Source organism: Perna viridis, chromosome 2, assembly GCF_037379345.1.
Source record: "Perna viridis isolate PV_CMFRI_1.1 ecotype Kerala chromosome 2, ASM3737934v1, whole genome shotgun sequence".
NCBI lineage: Eukaryota > Metazoa > Mollusca > Bivalvia > Mytilida > Mytilidae > Perna > Perna viridis.
Genome location: NC_142446.1, coordinates 30,227,844 through 30,247,080, shown reverse-complemented (window position 1 = coordinate 30,247,080; position 19,237 = coordinate 30,227,844). Strand labels below are relative to the sequence as shown.

The following is a 19,237-nucleotide window of genomic DNA, read 5'->3' as shown; positions in this document are numbered from 1 at the left end:
ATGAAAAAATGTTTGATTTGCTTGTTTAAGTGTCACAATACAGCTTTATATCTACAAATTTTCATCAAGTTATCTGCAGTGACCTATATAGTGGAACTTTAATTGATGGTAAATGATTTGGTCACTTTTGGGCGTAGACAGTTGTCTCTCCGTTAAAGCTGCACTATAAGGCCGATGCATTACCCCGCTGTATGACATTCAGCGGATACCCTCTTTTAACCTTAGTGTTTAGTCTTTGATTTTTCAATGTAATCTCTGTCACGGGACTAGTAACTCAGTATAGGGAATGCGCGTTGTGTATGTGCTTTAGTGCAGCTGTATATGAAAATTTCATCAACAGAAAGATTTACAAGCTTTTCGAATTAACGACCAAATGAACAGTGTTCAATTTTAATCAAATACCATCGTAAATGGTATTATTTATTTCGATTTTTTATCAACAATGTAGAATTTGTAAAGAGAGTGAAATTTGCCGTTTGGATCATCGGACGTACTGCCATAAATAACTATTGCGTCGCCCGATTGTGGTGTGGTGATCTTTCCTTCCCATGTTCCTGTCTCGTCGCATTCTAATGGAATGTTTTCCACCATTATTTGTCTCAAATACTGAGACGAGAGTCGTATTTTGATTTTCGATTTAGCAGGAAGTTCGCGGGTATTTGGCTCATGAAGTGTAACATGATAAGTCTGAGCATGTGTAAAGACATATGGCAACGACTTCACATAGTTATTGACGTCAGTACATTTTAAAAGGTACTTGACCAGAAGTTGGGCTGGTTGCGATACTTCTCCGTCCCTTTTGCCGTATATTCTTAAGATGTATGTTCCTGGTGATGGGGGTCTGGCTTGAACGCTATATGTCAATGTGTCGAACTGATAGACCAAAGTGTAATCATCCATTTTCACGTGATCAATAGTCTCCATTGCACATGTTATGTTGCGGACGAGTATGCTCGCAGTAATAGTGATATGGACTTCTTTTCTAAAGATCAAGATTGGTTCCTTATGTGAGAAGTCAAGTCCCCAATCTTTAGCCACTTCCTCAAGTTTGACTAATTTATTGTACTCTGCCAAAGTGATAGGTTGTTTCAAAAGCTGCCAGTTGTTGTTAATCTTTCGGTCCGAACTTGTCCACGGATAGTGATCGTTAATGAACTTATCCGGATCTGTCAAGAACCAAAACTCTTCGTATTTCTTCACCCAGTATCCGGTTTCATCCTCGTATCCGGCTCCCCAGCAACAATCAACAAAACGCCAATCGTCATCCACGAAAACAGCATTCCAAGCATGATCAGGGGAATCATGTGGGGTGTATGGTATCTCAGGATCGTGGTCTGTTCGCTTGGCAAATCCAGACAGATTCACTACAGGAACACCAGCACTTCTGTAAAACAAAATATTGGTCAGCATCGGTTCAAAGAACGGTTTAAGAGTCTCAAGATTTTAATCTAAGGATATGTCAAATTATTCCTAGAATAATATTTAGTTTCAGTAATGAAGAATCGGTCTAAGAACTTTGTCTAGTAAGAACGCCGTTAAAACAACCAGACGACTGAGTAAATTTGGTTCTAAAATTGCTTATGATGTTTTTTTGACCCTGTATTGAGCAAAACCATCTAACTTTACCTGACATAATGCATTTTGTAACCTTTTTTTTGGTTTTGTTTTGTTTTGTTTTGTTTGTTTTGTTTTTTGTTTTTGTTTTTTTTTTGTATTTTGTTTTGTTTTTTGTTTTTTTAAGGAAAAAGGGGCATATTTGAGTTGCTATTCAACATATGATGCACTGTTAGTTGTATATTCATAAATGCACATTAATTGTCATTGAAATCTTGAGAGACAGTAGTTATCAATGCCAAAATTATAGCTCTTTCGTTTTTATGTTAGTCTTCGGGATTGCAATGGCAGGCAACTTTGTCCGGTATGTTTTTTTTTTCATGTATGCCACCTCGTGTCAGATATTCTGAATTCTGATTTCTCGGTGTTGTTGATTTGGTCCTGTAAATATCTGTACTTGCAGAACTAAATATACATGCAAAAAGGTTTTTAACTTTCCTAAAGAAATGGTCAACGTACTTGCACATGGTGGCAAACAAGTTGCAGTAGCCTACAGCATCACCAGCGCGTCTTCTAAAGACAGCGTTTGGATCTGTAAGGGATTCTCCACCTCCTTTATTGTTTGAGGTTTCGTAACTACAAATTTACAGACATTTCTAAAAATCTTACAATATTATAAAGTGTGTTGCACTTCAAAGAGTTAGTATTCTTTCGAATGAATTTATATGTCAATATTGATTAATCGGTGTAAGACATATGATAGTTTTCAATTAAGGACATATACTTTGTTTTTCACCTGCGTGACATCTTCCTACTCTACAAAAAAAGTTAATAGAAAATCTCAATAGCAATAAGGAAAAGAAAAAAATGAGGTGACCTTGGTGTTGCAGCCAACCAGCTGGAAATGTTCATCCGAGCAATTGCGTAATTATTAGAATCCCGGTGTACGCCCTCATCTTAATTTTGCATGAAATCTTGATTCATCACAAATTCTATCCGAACTTTTTTCTTGCCTCGCGTCGGTCGGCCTTTAATTCTATTCACGTCCCCTTACCTAAAATCCCGTATCTGTCCCACTATTATAACATTTTTAAAATAATACTCCGAAACCAGTGAGCATATTGATAAATTTCTAAATCCGCCCGCAATTTTCACTAACGAACTTACGATATGTTTGCTGTAATCCATATAAAAAACGATCTCGTTTTCTCTTTGTCGGTATCACATATGGCTACTAAATATTTTGTCAAACTCTTGATCGACTTCAGAGCTGATCCTGGAACCTTTAAATAAATGCGAATCAGTTAATTAAGGTGCAGATTTAGTGGGAATAAATTTTGAAGCACATTACGTATAAAAGAGCATTTTTAACACGTGACTGATATGCTTTTGGGTGATACGTGTTCAATCGACTATGGAAGATTATATAAAGACCTACATTTAATGCATGGTCGTCTATTTCTTTGAATTTTTCTATATCCGAGTATTTGATTATTTCTTTCTTCTTTCCGACAGGTGCTCTTAGTATATAAGGTACAGGTGAGTTCTTTAACCTTCCCATGCATCCCTGAGATATTCCACCACAGAAACAGCCGACAACGTCACCATCTTGGACATCGTCAGCCTCGACATGAACGTCTATGGACGGAGTGCATCCCATTGTAACCTACGTGAATATACATACAGTAATAAGAAAATGCACTTGCTAATTATTTATTGTTCTGGTGCGGTATTCATACAAGTTAACGCATTTTATTCAAGTTCTATTTCGCAATGAACTATAAGTGATATCGTTAAACGATATTTGATTGGATATATCTCTAAGCAGAAATATATTTGCATCGAAACCAGAGTTTGAATGTGCCTTAGTCTTCTTGTATATATGTTTATGCATCAACATTCTATCCAGCTTTTAAACTATGATTCGTCGTATTTTCGTTGTTTTTTTTTTCAAGTTGCTTTCTCACTTGAAAGTATGTAAAGTTAAAATTCCAATCAATAAAATCGTTACTGAAATTGGTTCTATAGCAAAGTAAACCATAAGAAATGAATAATTCTGAAATGTTGACAAACTTACCACTGACTAAAATCAGATCATGCCAGATATGTACATAACAACCGATATTTATTGTACGTTCAAGCAGATAGGTAAAGACAATAACTTTAAAAGAAATATTTTTAACGCTCATTTAATTCTGATAGTATTGTACCCAAACTTTTAAAAGACTTTATAACTCTTCTATTGTGAAAATCAGTTCTCAACATTTTAACCTAATCATGATAATTATAGAGCTTTTTTTGTGTGTGTGTTGTTTTTGTTAGTTTTGTTTGATATAGTTTGATGTGTTACTGATTATAACGAAGACAATACATTATTATTCATATTGACTAGACACTTGGAAGATACATGCAATGACAATAAACATCAGTAAAAGTTATTTTCCATGAAAAAGACGATTATGCCATTCATTATTAGTATATCCATCTCTAAGCCGACGCATTCCATATTGCTTGAATGCCATGTTTGAGTGGTCATTTCCGGATACATTTTACAGTTTCCTGTTGTTTTTCCTTATATGACGTAAAAAGACAGACTCCTTTCCTTTCCTTAAATGGGGTTAAACGACATGCAAAATATCTCTAGAAATTTAAAAATATCAATTTTATTAATTTTTATCGGATTTGTCATACATTTCATTGGATTTGTATCACCTTATTGGAATGTATTACCCGATAACCAAAATCTTGAACACACAGAAAGTATAATTCGACTAGGTTTGTGGAGGGTCTGTCACAGGTTTGGTTCACACCAAAAGTGCACCGCGCATGTCTTCGGTAAGTTTAAAGAATAATTTGATTTGAACTAGAACAAGCTTTTTTATTAGTTTGGTCTCTTGGTAAACCAGGTTATTTAATTATTGAACAGATAACCAGTTTGCGACAGCCGTGAAGCGGTTCATGAAAAATATAAAATATTAAGTATAACCTGTTTAAAAATTAGAAAATTCTAATGGGTGGTAGTCGACATATTGATATTTGATTCTGTTAAGTCAATTAATCCGCGATTCAAATGAGCCCAAATAAAATAGCGTCAATAACAACTATTTTTGGAATGTTTTTCTAGTATTTTAGTAGTTGTACAACATGATAATTTTCTGAGGCCATTGTTTTACAAATAATCTCCGACGTTCGTCATTTTTTATTTATCGTATGGTTTAAAATGAAGGTGTACAGTTATTATTATGTTTATAGCCGGCAAAACATCCTCGAATTTGGGTCAGATAAAAATAACTGCAACTTTTTTGTGAATGTACTGATTATATTTGGGGTTTTGTGTGTGTTTTCTTTTAAATAATTTTTTCGCTTTTTTCCTACGTTTTATAAGTGTGTTTAGTTTGATATATATTGGTTCGAATTTTATAAGTTTCGTGCAAAACTTTTTACAGGTCTGGTCAAAGACAATTGTTTTGTGCAATATTTTCAGAATGTTTCGTCTGTGTAATGAAATGTAAACAAACCATGTAAGTATGCTATTATTGTAAAATTAATTTGCTTACGGTTGAAATAAAATTTAATTTTCTACTAGATATAGCACAAGCAACAACAGCAAAAGCTCTGGAAACATTATCCGTGATATTTTTTCTGTTGTCATTGATAACATTCTGGTTATACAGACGCCATCCAGTCTATGGAGCCAAAATTCTGTTGTCTTGCATTGTATTAGATATATTAACAGGTGAGACTCGATAAACTGATTGCACAAACTCTAAACATACAAAAAATAAATGTGGTAAAACTAGGGTTATTAAACGAAGTAAACCTTCAAATGACTGTTAGAACATTCTTTAAAAAATTAAAAATTCGATCAAATCCAGGGGCGTAGCCAGACCTTTTTTGAAGTGGAAGCCCAAATTCGGCAAGGGGTCTAGGGATCGTTCAAGGCCCCCAGCCAGTGGGGGACTGGGAGCGAAGCCCACGGAAGCTCCCGGTGTTTGAGCGTTTGAGACCCATAAAAGTTAGTCGAATATCATCATGAAATTTTGGGTTTTTTTATCATATAATACCAGTATTTACCGTGATTAAGATATATTTTAAATCTATAAATTGTTCTCCCCAATTCAATATGTTGTATTTGTTTTTAAATGCCAATCCCTTCAGCACCCGCGTATGAATCATGCGTTATGCCCGAGCTTGCTGCAACTACGCAGACTTTTTGTACCGCTAGACTTCTTGTACAATAAGGCTTCTAGAACAGATTATGTTGCCAAAAGATTGAAGTAGTTTTATGGTCGTCATCGTGAACTCATAGATCTTCATTCTAATAGGACATAGTAAATCAAGAAAAAAACAAAGAAACCCCCGTCACCTATAAATTACCAAATCATCTTCTTTTCTTCCCTGTCCTCTTTATTTTATTTTATTTTATTTTATTTTTTAGCAAAATGATGTGGAAGCTCAGATTCCGTGCTTCCGCCTAGTTTCGCGCCTGAAATCCATGTACAATAGAAAATAGCATTTTAGGGGACAAAATAGAAAACGATTATAATACGTAATTCATTGGCATTAACTCCATGGAACTATATGTGAAATGACACCCATACATATGTCATGTATAAACAGATAATTTGTTCTAAAATACATGTATATGCTTACTAACCAAAGAAAAATACCCCAAAATCTGTGCAAAACATTTAAAAAAGACCCATAAAATGCATACATATTCCAGTAAATAGGTAATAACCACTGTGTAGTACAAATTATTTTGATTGTTCATTTCAGTACAAAGTACTTCCATCGGAGCCTTGTGTTGGGTAACTATTAAGGGCATACATGAGAAGTACAGACTGTCGTGGGCCTTTGGTTTGACAGTTAGTTCTGTGGTGTTTCCACTAATTGCCAGCTGGTTTGTTTTGCAAGAAAGGAAGGACTTTTTGGAACAATCTAGGCGTAACAGTCTGGAAAATTCAGACAAACTAACAAACTTGATTCATTTTCATTGATCTTTCTTTTTACATCATTTAAGTTTTAAAGTGATCTGTATGGCTATTACTATAAAACTCAAGACCGTTAGATGAAACATGGTGGTACATAGATTACTAATTGAAATTACATTGAACTTCTAAACTGATTATCATTTTCCGACCTCATTTGTTAGCTAATTATAAATTGTGGTTAATGGGGCATATTACACCCTTTAGCCGAAATACACTGACTACTAATTAATGTCAAGAATTTTCTAAGAGGATAAAAGTAAGTCACATAGTCAGATGCGCAAACTAACGGAATGAGAACAGTGCAATCTAATTAAAATGTTCCATTCAGTCACTGTATGTAGTGACTGAATGGAACAATTGATAGGTCTTATTTTAACTATATTGTGAACAGTATGGACAATTTTAATACGAATAATTTGATAATCAGAACTTTGAGTAAAACATCAAGACATTGTCGTTGTTTCTGTGTTGTGTTTGTTTTTTTTATTTGGTTGGCTGTTTTGTTTTGTTTTTTTGCTTTTGATGTTTTAGGTTTTATTTGCTTTGTTTTTGTTTCGGTCAAATTTTTACTGCATTTTATTACCGAACGGAGGGGTCTGTCATGGAATTACATGCTTAAGGTCGGCATATAGAATATTTTTTTAGTGTTCCAGAAATAAATTGCTTACAAATACAATTAATAATATCTGTTACTCAAAATGCACATGACTATTTTGTTGTTGCAACACTCAGACTTACTTTTAATTTCTTGACATACATATATAAATGAAGAATTCTTTTTAGAATACTAGTAACTTCCCTAACAGCCCTTTTCCCACGAGCCACATATCGGCGAAAATGGTTAACGCCTAAAAACATGTATCAGACAAGGAAAATCAAGGGAAAACCAGGATTCAAAGGATAACCAAAACAAAAACAAAAGCAAAAAACAAAAATAAAATAAAACAAAACAAAAAACAAAAGTATATGAGCTTGCAACCAAGACCCTACCACAAGTACTCGTAAAATGATTATATGCAGGTTATACTCATATGGGGGTCTTAGTTTATGAGTGGGTTCATATACCACCGGGACCCCAATGTCATTAATCTTGCATTTAGTCACTTTTACGGGTCCCTGTGACCCAAATAAACCTGGGAGCATGGACCAATTGCATCGGTAGGGCACGCGTCTATTGCTTTTCTAGAAATATCCACCGAATTGCTCTAAAAATGTCGTCTTGGGTAGACGAAAGAGGAAAGGAAACTGACACGTTGAACAAATCAGTTTTCATGGTGCAGATGGGTACACCGTAACGATCCACGAGTTCATGATGATGACCATTTGTAAGAGTAATCAAGGGAACCAAGGTTATAGCGGTAATCAAAAGAATGTAATCCAGGGACAAAGACCAGACATGGAAAACAGACATACACAACAAAGAACATAAAGTAACTAAAATCATACATACAAAGTAGCAAAAGTAAATGAGCAACTCGGACTCCACTAAAAACTGGGAGCATGGACCAGGTGCACCGGTAGGGTAAGCGTCCTCTGCTTTTCTAGAAACACCCGCCGAGTTGCTCATAAAAAGTCAAGTCCGGGGTAGACAAACGAGGGAAGGAAAACTATGACCCGTTGAATAAATCAGTTTTCGTGGTGCTGATGGATACACCATAACGATCCACGAGTTCATGATAACGACCATAAAACAACTGTAGTGATGACTTCAAACTTGTAGCAACATAACCATGTTCCAGAAGCCTAATTGTAAGAAGTCTAGCGTGATAGAAAAAGTCTGCGTAGTACGACAAGCTCTGGCATAACGTATGAGTAGTGATATGAAAACTCCATACGCAGAGGCCGAAGGGATGTTGCCACAGACGAAAGGAATAATCATCGCGTTTGTCATATAGTTTGATCACTAGTTTTCCTTGATCATCGATCTCTAAGTGTAGGTTAAGATCTGGTGCTGACTTCACAGCGTCTGTAGTATCCTTTGTCTCAAGTTCTTTTGGGGTAGATGTGAAGTATCAAATCACAATAATCGTCTCTGGTAGAGAGACCAAAACAGGATATCACAGATGTATGGTGAGAGAGTAGTGGCAGTATAGGTCTTATCACTGCTATTATTTTCTACTTTTACCTGTGATAATAAACATTGGGTGCAATACATTTTGCAGATAAAACAATGTTGTTCTAGGCTTTGTCTGCTAGTACAACAACATACTTGTCATGTAGAGTAGACAATGTTTTTGCTACATCTGATGTAGCATTGACACTCATTGACCTACTTACAACTTCCATACGTTTCAAAATTAAAGACGTGTCCGCCTTTATCCACTCTGACTGAGATTTAATGTCTTCTTGTTCTCGTTTTATCCATTTTTTTTGCGCAGTCCCCGACGGCACCCATAATAACTTTAAAGTTATAATTCAAATTTTATGAAGCGTGGTGCACGGTACTTGTGGGGCGAACTGTATAAGCTCGTTGCTTAGCTTTGGAGGATGATTGTCTAATTGACAATCATTTTAATATGATGTCATATTTTGTAAACGGTAAAGCGCCCGTGTTCTGTCTCAACCCGTGGGTGAGATAAGGAAATCTCGCACAGCTAAAAATAGGAATTCTCCATACGCAGGTACTGAAGGGATGTTGCCGCAGGAGACAGTTGTCGACACGGAGGGAGAAGTAATCGTGTTTGTCGTATAGTTTAGTCATAAGTTTCCATTTTGTGCAGGTCGATCAAGATATGGGGCTTACTTCATAGTGTCTAGATGTCCTTTATCTTAAGTCAGGGGCGTAGCTACGTAAGGCTCGTACAGGCTTGTGCCTGTACGAAATTTTGACTATTTTTTTTTCTTTTTAATATTTGATGAATGTATATAAAGAGAGTACAGTAAAGGCTGATATTACTTTATCAACTGCGCTTCACGTAGCAACATGGAATCAGAAATCCAACGTCATTTACCCGTTATCGGCTTTCTACTAATCATTCCAACGTTCCGATAACTCCTATAAAAGTAGATTTGCGAATTCCGCAAGAAAATAAAATGGAGAAATGAAAGATCACAGGAAGGCAGTATTAAGATTGAGCCTTCAGCGAATGTTCTAGCAGATACCGAGCCAGCGGCCACTGCCAGTATTAATGATATTCGTACATACATGTATCCTTCAGAAGTGCCATCAACTTCAAGTAGCTCTAGTACCGTTACACAGTTCCAACCACCATACCCAGATGTGGCTAACTTCGAGGCCTCAGTGAAATATCTGATACTGATAAACATGCAATTTTGTGCTCCAAATGGACAGATGCCTTCAGCTACCCTTTCCCTGCAAGGTTAGGAATCAATTTTTTCACCTAATAAAAACAACTGGATTTTACCAACTAACCTACTTACCCTATTTTTTGTTCCTATTTTATCTAGATCCTACGGGGCGCAAAATGTGACTCTTGTGGTTTTGTACTCAAAATTCAATTTTGTACAGACAAAAGTGAATTTTGTTCAACAAAAATGGATACTGATTAACAAAATTTATAACATACTACAAATTTTCCAATTTTGTGAGACAAGTCTATTTTGTGACACAAATTTGAATTTTGTTTCACAAAATTGATCTTTGTGACACAAAATAGACTTTTGTCTCGCAAAAATTGAATTTTGCTTCACAAAATTGATCTTTTTGACACAAAATAGACTTTTGTCCCGCAAAATTGATTTTTGTGACACAAAAGTGAATTTGATTACAAAAAGATCAAGTCCCATTCGGCGTTGTAATAATCCGACAAGCTTGCACTCTTAACTCTCATTCATACCTCCCCTAATTCCCGGGTTCCAGTTCCTCGTTTCTAACGATCCATCACCCCGTAAGAGTGATATATACCTTGACGTTTTTGCCCGTAGAAAAAACCGACGTGTGGACTTTCCATAAACAAGATAGTATTCAGAAGGGAAAAAAGTTAAATAATTACAGAACACATAAAATTTCATGACCTTTTTCTTTGTGAATTCTTCCATATTGAATTGTAGATAAGGACTTCATATGCACACTTACACACTTATACTGTAGTATTTTTTAACCTTCACGTACAACTTAACAGAGACGAACGTGTATATATGGAGAAATGCTTCAGCCATTTAGGTGTACGAATCAGGTAAAACATATATTTCTTTATTAAAGAAATGCGATTGATTTTCCCTAAGACCGGTGAGGTTCAGGCGAGGGGGGGGGGCTTTGCCCCCCAGGCCCCCTACTAGGGTGTTGCCCTGGACCCACTGGGGGCTTTGAGCGGCACCCAGACCCCTCGCCGTATTTTCTGTGCCTATATATCTGTCAATTTCGAGCTACGCCCCTGTAAGTGTTCTTGATTGTTTAACTGACAAAAGTGGAAACTGATATCAAAGTCTCTATCTAATTATGCTTCTTCTTTTGAGTAAGGTCAGCTAAATACTCTGTAAGAGTGCGGAAGGAATAAGCCAGCGAGTAACAGAGCACAATTTGTTCCCATTAGAAGTTGAAAAACACGTCCGCCGCAATGGACAGATGTTGACGATAATAAATCCAGCACAAGACTTTCGAAGCTTCACTAGCACTGGCTTGTCCACGTGGGTATGTAAAGGTTTATACAAGGGGGCGACCGGCGTATCCCCCCTTCCCCCTACACACACATACGAGATTGGGGGTAAAGTGATTTCTTATTTCTGGATAGGATCCCACTGTTAAATACATTTCTTAGCCAGCCCGAACAGGGACTTTATGTATTTACATGAATTTCATGTAAATCTTCAAGCACAAAGCATGGCACAATTTAAACCTCAGTCCATCCAAACCATCGGAACTACTCGCAGTCCCAGTTTGCAGTGTATCGGAAATATCCGAGATGTTCCGAATGAACTATGAAAATGAACGTAGGCAGTTAGTACTCATCTAGTAATTTATTAAGTACTGAGATTTTATGAATTGATTGTCATAAAGGTAAAGGTCTTATTTATTTGTTAAAAAGGTTTAGTGTACAGTGAACACGTGTTTTTCTATTTGATATGGACAGACATAAAATCTTCAGCTTATTCAGCTGGTGGGTGTGTCGTCAGTGTCGTCCTCTCGCTTGCCATGTGTCACTATTTGTGTACATCTTCTATAGTAAACTTATTCACCACCTTCCAGCACATAAATTTTCTCTCAGCGAATGCACGGGCTAGCCCAAATAGTAATTATTATGTCTTGGGAGCATATATAATTATATATAATTTTTTGGTTGGTCTTTCATTTAATGGAGGGGGCTGGGATTTTTGTTGGGTGAGACATTTTTTATAGTTATTCAATTGAAATACACTGACTTGCTCCCTCTATCAAATATGCAGCCCGACTAGTGGGAGCAAGCATCTGTGATTACTTAATTAATGAAGATTTATAAATTTATAAAATGCTGAAAACAAATCCTGTTTTAATCACAGGGGCTTGCTCCCACTATCAAATATGCAGCCCCACTAGTATGATAACTTATATGTGACATATAATACTAGTGGGGTGCATGTTTGATAGTGGGGCTAGCCCCTGTGTCCCGTGAAATAAAATGCCTGCATTATTGAGTCAAAGGAACTCCCCTTTTTCAAAACCTTTTGTCTTTCTCCTGACCATGCACACAAGTAGACCAAATGGAGTCATATAAATGTCGATCTTACATAGCCAAATACAGATTAAGTGCACGCAACCTTGAAAAAGGTATACATAATAACATCAAGAGAGAAGATAGACTTTGTAAAATGTGTGAAAATTCTCTCATAGAAGATGAAGATTTTATTTGGCAATGTTCGAAGCATTCAAAAGAAAGAGAATTAGTCCTCACCAATTTGTCTTCTATTTTTAATATAAATTGCTTCAACCTTGGTGGGGAAAATTTCATAAAAAAAAAGTAATGAATATATCATTTATTCAAAACTCATCTGAAACAAGAAGGTCTTTTGATATATGGTATATGATATTTTTTATTTTTGTTTTTTTTTCCTTTTTCCTACAAATATTATATTTTGTAATGGTACATTGATCTCAATGGTTTTACCTTATAGGTTAACATTAGCACATGTTGATTTCTGTACAACTACTGTATAATTATTTGTATGTATACCTATATTTTGTAAATGTATTATGAACATATGGGTCATAACCAATTATTGTAATTGTGTTGGAACCAATAAATATTAGTATTTAGTATTGGTAATGGAGACTATTTTGAACTATAGCTATTTTTTTTTTGTCCTCGGCTTTTAAAGATAAATTATGACTCAAATTAGTAGAATTTTTCTTTCCAAACCAATACCCATCTCACTCCTTAACAATTACAACCATTTGTTTAGTAATGTAACTCAGTAAATTAGCCCCGTACAGGTCCGGGTGTTAAAAGAATAGGTCTGCAGCAGTGCTAAGCTTGTCGTAAAAGAGCACAGAGCAACTGGGATGTGTGCCTCAGGTGGTGAAATGGGGTACCCCTGGCGTGTTACATGCAGGGGTTTCAGGCTATAATACAGAAAACCTGACCGCAAACCATAGTGGTGCACCGTGTTGGGAAAGATGCCACGTTCCCTGCACGTTAAAGAACCCTGCTGTGGTATTTGATAGGAGTAGGAACCTTTGCGCTCCACCACAGGAGGCTAAATTGCCCGACCTTACCCATCCCTCCCTTTTTCTAGTGGCAATCTAAATTTGTCGACCCTATTATCCTTGTGTCCCATCTTTTTTTTCATTTCATCGTCATTCATGTTCATTTTATTATCCATTTCATTTTCATTGTCTGAATATAGCTGAAATATTGCTGCTCGGACGTTAAACCCCAACAATCAATCAATCAATCGCAGTAAATTATACTATATTGCTTTATACTGATTTTTGGAGCAAATTCTGCAGCTCTGTTAGGACTTTCTGTTTATATGTCAACAAGTTGACTGTATTTATTTTGCACAGGGGCACGACTTGGTAAAATTGCCATGATGCAGAAAAAAGCGATTGAAAATATCAAAGTGAAAGAAATTTAAAAAAAACTTTCGGATGATAGTGTGTACTATCTGTGCATACTATCATCCAATCGGTAATTTAGAGCGCACCTTGCTTAACTAGCTTAAGTAGTATGTCTTCACAGCCTGAACAAGTTTAAAAATGTTATTACAACGCCAAAGGACTTCTACACAGAGCTTTGTGGTAGTTTTCCGAAGGTCAAGCGGTTTTCCAACTGAAGTAGTATCTATTATAAATTAGACGCATGGCTAGGGAATATTGCTGATTGAACATTGCGGGAGATCCCTGCTTTACAGGAAAATTATTTTTGTTGTGTGGATGTGCATTAAGTTTACATTCATGTATAATGTGGCAACTTATTTTTTTAGGTTCTAGTATGTGGTTGTGGATTATCTTCCTTGTAACAATTGGTATCTACTTGTACGTTCCGATACCAAGAGGAGCCTCGGAACCATGGAAACTGTGGTTAACATCAGTATTGTTAAAAATCCACTGCGACTTGGTAAGGAACAAGCATCATAGATTGTGTTAAAGTTAAGCCAGTGCAAAGAATGCATGTCATAATAAATGTTTATACATATATTTGTATATTTGCATGTTATGATAATTGTGATACATATGCTCTGTTAATTGTTGGTTTTTTTAAGTAAACAAAATCTATATGCTATTCTAACAATAAAATGTGTAATATAAAATTACTATGTTGTGTTTGTAACAAAATGTTACATTAATATACCTATACCTGGTTTATTTTCCGACTTTTAGTAATTGATGAAACATTTCTGTATCTTTAGGTAATAATTTATGCATTGATCAGTCGAAGAAAAATTCATGAGGTAATGAGAGCATCTTTTGACCGTTTGACAAAATTCCAGCCTAAAGTTCATGGAGTCGAGGTATGTCAAACATTGGGCAACCAATTGATAATTTAAGCCTCACTTAAAACGACGAAACTGATTTTAGGAGTCGGCAAAAATTTTACTTAGACTTGTTATATACCCCAAAGTATAGTAAAAAGACTGTAAGGTGAGTCTGGTTCCATATGTTGATTTTGAACAAGACTTGTAATGTTATATGTAGTGTTGTAGAAAGTGTGTTGGTGAAAAAATAAGGGTCTTTTTCTAAACCATTACATATGTATTGCCTACAAGATAGATGTTTTGAATGCTCATTATACTTATATGTTTGCCATTATTAGAACTACTCGTTAAACGAATTTCAATCATTGCAGCAAACACTGGAGAACTTTGATGGTATCATGGTAAGAGTTTTTAAACCTACTGAAGCACCCAGTGGTTTGCTTCCAGGTGTGATCTATATTCATGGCGGAGGCTGGTGCCTTTTTAATACAAGTAAGTAGGTATATCTCGAATAGTGGGCAAATGGATATGTTCATAACTAATAACAGGACTACTCTGGAGTTGGATAATATACATGGCATATGGTTCTTATCTCTCACCTACCGACTTTGTAGAATGTTACTATGGGTTTGTACCCCGTTAGTGTTCAGGACCATCTATAAACCAACTGCTTTTTATGTGATCAAAATATTTTTTGTGGTGTAATGTTTTTGCAGTTTGTCGAAGGGTCCAGAATTAATTCGACCATGTATTTAGATTTGTGATATTTGAAAGTGAATTTCATTTTATTTTTTTTTTCATTTCTTTGTATCAGTTCTTTGTATACTAATATTCTATGTCAGAAACCTATGATGTAACAAACATCTACTGACAATCCAAATACCTTGCAGTGTCAGTTAAGAGGATTGCATCGATCAAAGTGACAATACAGCAAATTAACATATACTTCGAAAATCTTTAACAAAATTTATTTTCCAAATTATCATATAAATTCAGTTGTATTCTATGTAGACTATTGGAGTTTTTCCTGTGCATTTTGACAAATGTTTCTATAAAAAAACATATGTTTACCTTACCGATGCACCTGCTTAATGCCCCGTGTGAAAATCAGGGTGCTCTCTCATGTTTGTACTTTTTTGTGTGTTTACTTTCGGCCTATCTATATGTTTTTTGTTATGTTGTGTCTTTGTTTGGTTGTATTATCTTTATCCATTGCCTTAATTGATAAAAAACTGTAGTTAGGGATCGACATTAACTGTCGTTTCTTTCTGATTCATTATTATAGGAACCTATTCCCATTTAACAGCATTGTTATGTAAGAAGACAAACAGCGTGGTCGTGTCAATCGAGTAAGTCATTGATATTGGTACAACATATACACATATATAATTCTGCAAGGAGAACGAATGTTCCATACTACAGTGGCGGATCCAGAGTTTTAGGTAAGGGGGGGGGGTAAAAAAATTATTGACAAAATCACCGGTGAGGATCACGAAGTGAGTGTTTTTCTTGATTTAACACACACAATTTTACAATATGTTTTTTTTCTTAGGGGGATGCCCGGGCCCCTCGGGGCCCCTGTATCCGCCACTGTTCTGCATTGATAGATCTTATTATAATTAGATTGGTACATATGTAAGATGCATGATCAGAACGCGTTTTCTACACTCTCCACACCGAACAACAACTTGTTACTTTCATCATCGGATGTGGTTGAAGCTATTTTAGTTATGATTACCTTTTAATGTCACCACTTTTACATTATATGTAACCACGCCATTATTTTTTAATTAACAGATACAGACTTGCCCCAGAACACATTTTCCCTGCCGCATTCAATGACTGTCTAACAGCAACAGAGTATTTCATTCAAAATGCACACACATACGGTGTCAATCCGAACAAAATTGGTATTAGCGGTGAGTAAAGCATTCGAAGTAGTTGAAATAAATATAAAAATAGGAGATGTGGTATAATTGACAGTAGACAGTCATCCACCTGGTGCAAAACAACGAACAGTTGAACGTCTACATGTCACCACTTGGTCTTCAATGATGGGTAATCCCATACCACAGAGCACGCTGTAAGATGATCCAAAATAAGTGATGTGAAACTATTTATAAAATACGAAAATATACCTAAGTACAAAAAAACATAAAACGAATAATAATGAACATAAAAAAAACAAAGAAAACCACTAGACTACAAGTTCCTAGCTTGGGACAACTAGTGACATAAAGTATGTGGCCGGGTTAAACATGTTTGTGAGCGCTCAATCCTAACTTGGGACAGTGATGGGAAAATACAACAATAAAACTGTTGAATTCGGATTTAACTCTTGAGATGGATACTAAATACAAACACCTTGAGAAATTGGATAAAAGACAACTAGTTGTACATACCTCGAACCCATCCCAAAACCCATAGCAAAACTCTTTTTTTTTATTTTGTTGGTCAAATATGGGGACCTGTATTGGCTTATCAACATACAATGGAGCATAGATGAAAATTCAAACATGAAAACAGTATAAATCGTGATCAGATTGAGCAAGACTTGCTTATAATGTACAAATAGAAGTTTAAACCCTTCATTCGATTGATATTACATTTTTTTCCTACAAAATAACCACCTGTTCTAAAATAAAAAATGCTAAAGTTGTTATTATGTCTTTAAAGGTGACAGTGCAGGTGGGAATTTAGCAATGGCAGTATCCTTGAAATTAAACAATGAAACGCAAGAATCCGACAAACCTAAGCAAGCATTCCTTGTGTTGATCTATCCCTGTCTTCAAGCTTTTGACTTCGACTTAAATTCATATAAAGAGTTTAGTTATGATCGAAATAAGTATAGTGTTTTGTCACGCAATATCATGATTGTATTCTATATTTTATATGCATTCGGAAATTACAATTATTTTAAAGCTTTTGCAGACAATAAACACGTGACAAGTGAAATGAAAAAGAAATATAGAAATCGAGTAAACCCAAGATTACTTCAGGGAAGATATCGAACAGAGCCAAGTGATGATATAGAAGCTAATGATATCTCTTTTGCTAAAGAAGTAACAAGATTCATATTTGATACTCGGTTCGCTCCCCTTATGGCATCAGACGAACAACTGTCAAAATTACCACCGACGTTTGTCTTGACATGCGAATTTGATCCACTTAGAGACGAAAGTTTTATATTGAATGAAAGATTAAAGTCAATTAAGCATCCTATAACTCATCTTCATTTATCTGGATCTGAACATGGAGCCCTGTTACCGCCATTTTATAGAGTTAGCAAGACTTCAATTGAAACGATTTCCCAATATATCAGGACACATTTAGAAAGTTTATAACCGGAGTGATTACTTCTAGTTAACATAAGGCAAAAGATTCAAAACTGTTTTAGGAAATATTATAATTCTTTTTTCTTAAGAAAAACAAAATATTTCATGGAAAATTAAAGATCTACATGAGGCGAAGTTCAAAATAACATGATAGAAATATATGAAACGTGTCTCAGTAAGATTCTAACATTTTGTAAATTAACTACATGTACTTATAATAAATACACCTTCACAACTTAATGTACAGACTTTCACCTCCTCCTGTTCTACATACGCATATACAAATATCCATATAAAACAGTAAGATGGTAGTCTTAGATTGTGGCCAATGTCGAGCTAGCCAATATTAAGGTGCGGAATTCAGGTAAAAAATAAGTAGATATTTTATGCAAATACGTAAATATCTTATTTTGTATATACGTGAATGATTCAGTATTTACATAAATTGCTTATTTGTTTATTTATTTATTTATTTATTTATTACATATCTAAGATTATTTTAAAATTTAAGATAAAACGTCTAACAGATTGCTAATATTTTGTTCTAAAAATGAGCTATCAAAGAGCGATTTTCATCGTGGAATTATAGTTTGCTGAGCAGGACCAGTAACTATTCATTGAGGAATAATAGTTTGGTGACCAGTAAGTATTCATTAAGTTTATGTGATCTGTAAATGCAACAGTGTACAAAAAAAAATCATATTAGTAAGGCAATTAGTCGAAGAAAACATTTTTTTTCTGCTTCCTGACACAGACGCCGTTAAAGGTTTTCTGCTACAGAAGCTGTTAATTACGCCTTCTCTTATCAATGGTGAAACCGGTATTTATTCCCGGAAACTTACTTAATACATAAAAACTACATTAAAAATTATGGTTGGACTGTTATCCTTATGTTATCTGTCAGACAGGAAACCAATATTTTTGGCGTCTTGGATATGTATGTAAAACTGATTTTCAAATAACTTTGTTATGAAGTCTAATTACGAGGACATTACTGCCAATGTTACATTCTGACTAGGGTGTAAGAGAAGCCTATACTGGATCTTTGTGTAATGGAACCTGGCCTGGTTTTCATAAAAAAAATCTCAGGTTGAAAATTCCGGAGTTTTTCCTCAAGTCTTCAATTTTAAGTGATTGGTCGGAATTTGAGTTGAGGAAAGATTTGAGGAAATCTCAATTTGAAATTTTTGTAACCGGGCACATCTTACACAATGACTACGCAATCTACATATTAATAAGATGGCGAATCCTTTATTACATATTTTAGTGATCCATATATGTATTCATTGGAAATAATCTTACACTTGCCATTTTAATTTAAGCTAACACAGTAAAAGTCTCTAGAGAAAAAATAATAATGACCAGAAACAGTGTAATACATTGAGTATATTGATCCATTTTTCGATCAATTTTATTCATAGGAGAAGACAATATGGCCATGCAGTAAATAACAATACAATGCTCGTTTTGAATCATCAGTGTGAATTTGATAATACGCATTAG

The 19,237-nt window shown here is 35.2% G+C and overlaps 3 protein-coding genes across 6 annotated transcripts; 2 read left to right on the top strand and 1 right to left on the bottom strand.

Moving 5' to 3' along the window:
• Positions 1-378: 378 nt before the first annotated feature.
• On the bottom strand, positions 379-11,315 carry LOC148624580 (kyphoscoliosis peptidase-like). Of its 3 annotated transcripts, none has more exons than XM_088567276.1 (5): positions 11,297-11,315; positions 2,993-3,220; positions 2,722-2,837; positions 2,074-2,190; positions 379-1,384 (listed from the first exon to the last, which is right to left on the bottom strand). In XM_088567276.1, the coding sequence occupies exons 2-5, from the start codon at positions 3,212-3,214 to the stop codon at positions 421-423; spliced, it is 1,419 nt and encodes a 472-aa protein (XP_088423402.1). In that variant the 5' UTR covers positions 3,215-3,220; positions 11,297-11,315; the 3' UTR covers positions 379-420. The 3 variants fall into 3 exon arrangements, with proteins under 3 accessions (XP_088423402.1, XP_088423401.1, XP_088423400.1); XM_088567275.1 differs by lacking the exon at positions 11,297-11,315 and adding an exon at positions 3,632-3,688; XM_088567274.1 differs by lacking the exon at positions 11,297-11,315 and adding an exon at positions 3,566-3,586.
• Positions 4,142-7,000, top strand: LOC148624581 (uncharacterized). Its single transcript, XM_088567281.1, has 3 exons — positions 4,142-4,389; positions 5,141-5,290; positions 6,334-7,000. The coding sequence occupies exons 1-3, from the start codon at positions 4,167-4,169 to the stop codon at positions 6,552-6,554; spliced, it is 594 nt and encodes a 197-aa protein (XP_088423407.1). The 5' UTR covers positions 4,142-4,166; the 3' UTR covers positions 6,555-7,000.
• Positions 11,316-11,377: 62 nt separating the features above from the next.
• Positions 11,378-17,809, top strand: LOC148624579 (deacylase AADAC-like). 2 transcript variants are annotated; one of them, XM_088567278.1, is made up of 7 exons: positions 11,378-11,505; positions 13,908-14,041; positions 14,334-14,435; positions 14,771-14,891; positions 15,685-15,748; positions 16,197-16,318; positions 17,076-17,809. In XM_088567278.1, the coding sequence occupies exons 2-7, from the start codon at positions 13,916-13,918 to the stop codon at positions 17,741-17,743; spliced, it is 1,203 nt and encodes a 400-aa protein (XP_088423404.1). In that variant the 5' UTR covers positions 11,378-11,505; positions 13,908-13,915; the 3' UTR covers positions 17,744-17,809. The 2 variants fall into 2 exon arrangements, with proteins under 2 accessions (XP_088423404.1, XP_088423403.1); XM_088567277.1 differs by lacking the exon at positions 11,378-11,505 and adding an exon at positions 12,107-12,252.
• Positions 17,810-19,237: the final 1,428 nt, after the last annotated feature.

What these genes read in the sequence shown, in the direction of transcription:
- LOC148624579 (XM_088567277.1), top strand. Translation starts at nt 12,186, where the DNA reads ATGGAGTCATATAAATGTCGATCTTACATAGCCAAATACAGATTAAGT. An exon ending in CTGGTGCCTTTTTAATACAA is followed by an intron (nt 14,892 to 15,684) that starts GTAAGTAGGTAT and finishes TCATTATTATAG; the next exon opens with GAACCTATTCCCATTTAACA. An exon ending in GAACAAAATTGGTATTAGCG is followed by an intron (nt 16,319 to 17,075) that starts GTGAGTAAAGCA and finishes ATGTCTTTAAAG; the next exon opens with GTGACAGTGCAGGTGGGAAT.
- LOC148624581 (XM_088567281.1), top strand. Translation starts at nt 4,167, where the DNA reads ATGGGGTTAAACGACATGCAAAATATCTCTAGAAATTTAAAAATATCA. An exon ending in GTGCACCGCGCATGTCTTCG is followed by an intron (nt 4,390 to 5,140) that starts GTAAGTTTAAAG and finishes ATTTTCTACTAG; the next exon opens with ATATAGCACAAGCAACAACA. An exon ending in TGTATTAGATATATTAACAG is followed by an intron (nt 5,291 to 6,333) that starts GTGAGACTCGAT and finishes TGTTCATTTCAG; the next exon opens with TACAAAGTACTTCCATCGGA.
- LOC148624580 (XM_088567276.1), bottom strand. Translation starts at nt 3,214, where the DNA reads ATGGGATGCACTCCGTCCATAGACGTTCATGTCGAGGCTGACGATGTC. An exon ending in TGGATTACAGCAAACATATC is followed by an intron (nt 2,191 to 2,721) that starts GTAAGTTCGTTA and finishes GTAAATTTGTAG; the next exon opens with TTACGAAACCTCAAACAATA. An exon ending in TTGTTTGCCACCATGTGCAA is followed by an intron (nt 1,385 to 2,073) that starts GTACGTTGACCA and finishes TTTGTTTTACAG; the next exon opens with AAGTGCTGGTGTTCCTGTAG.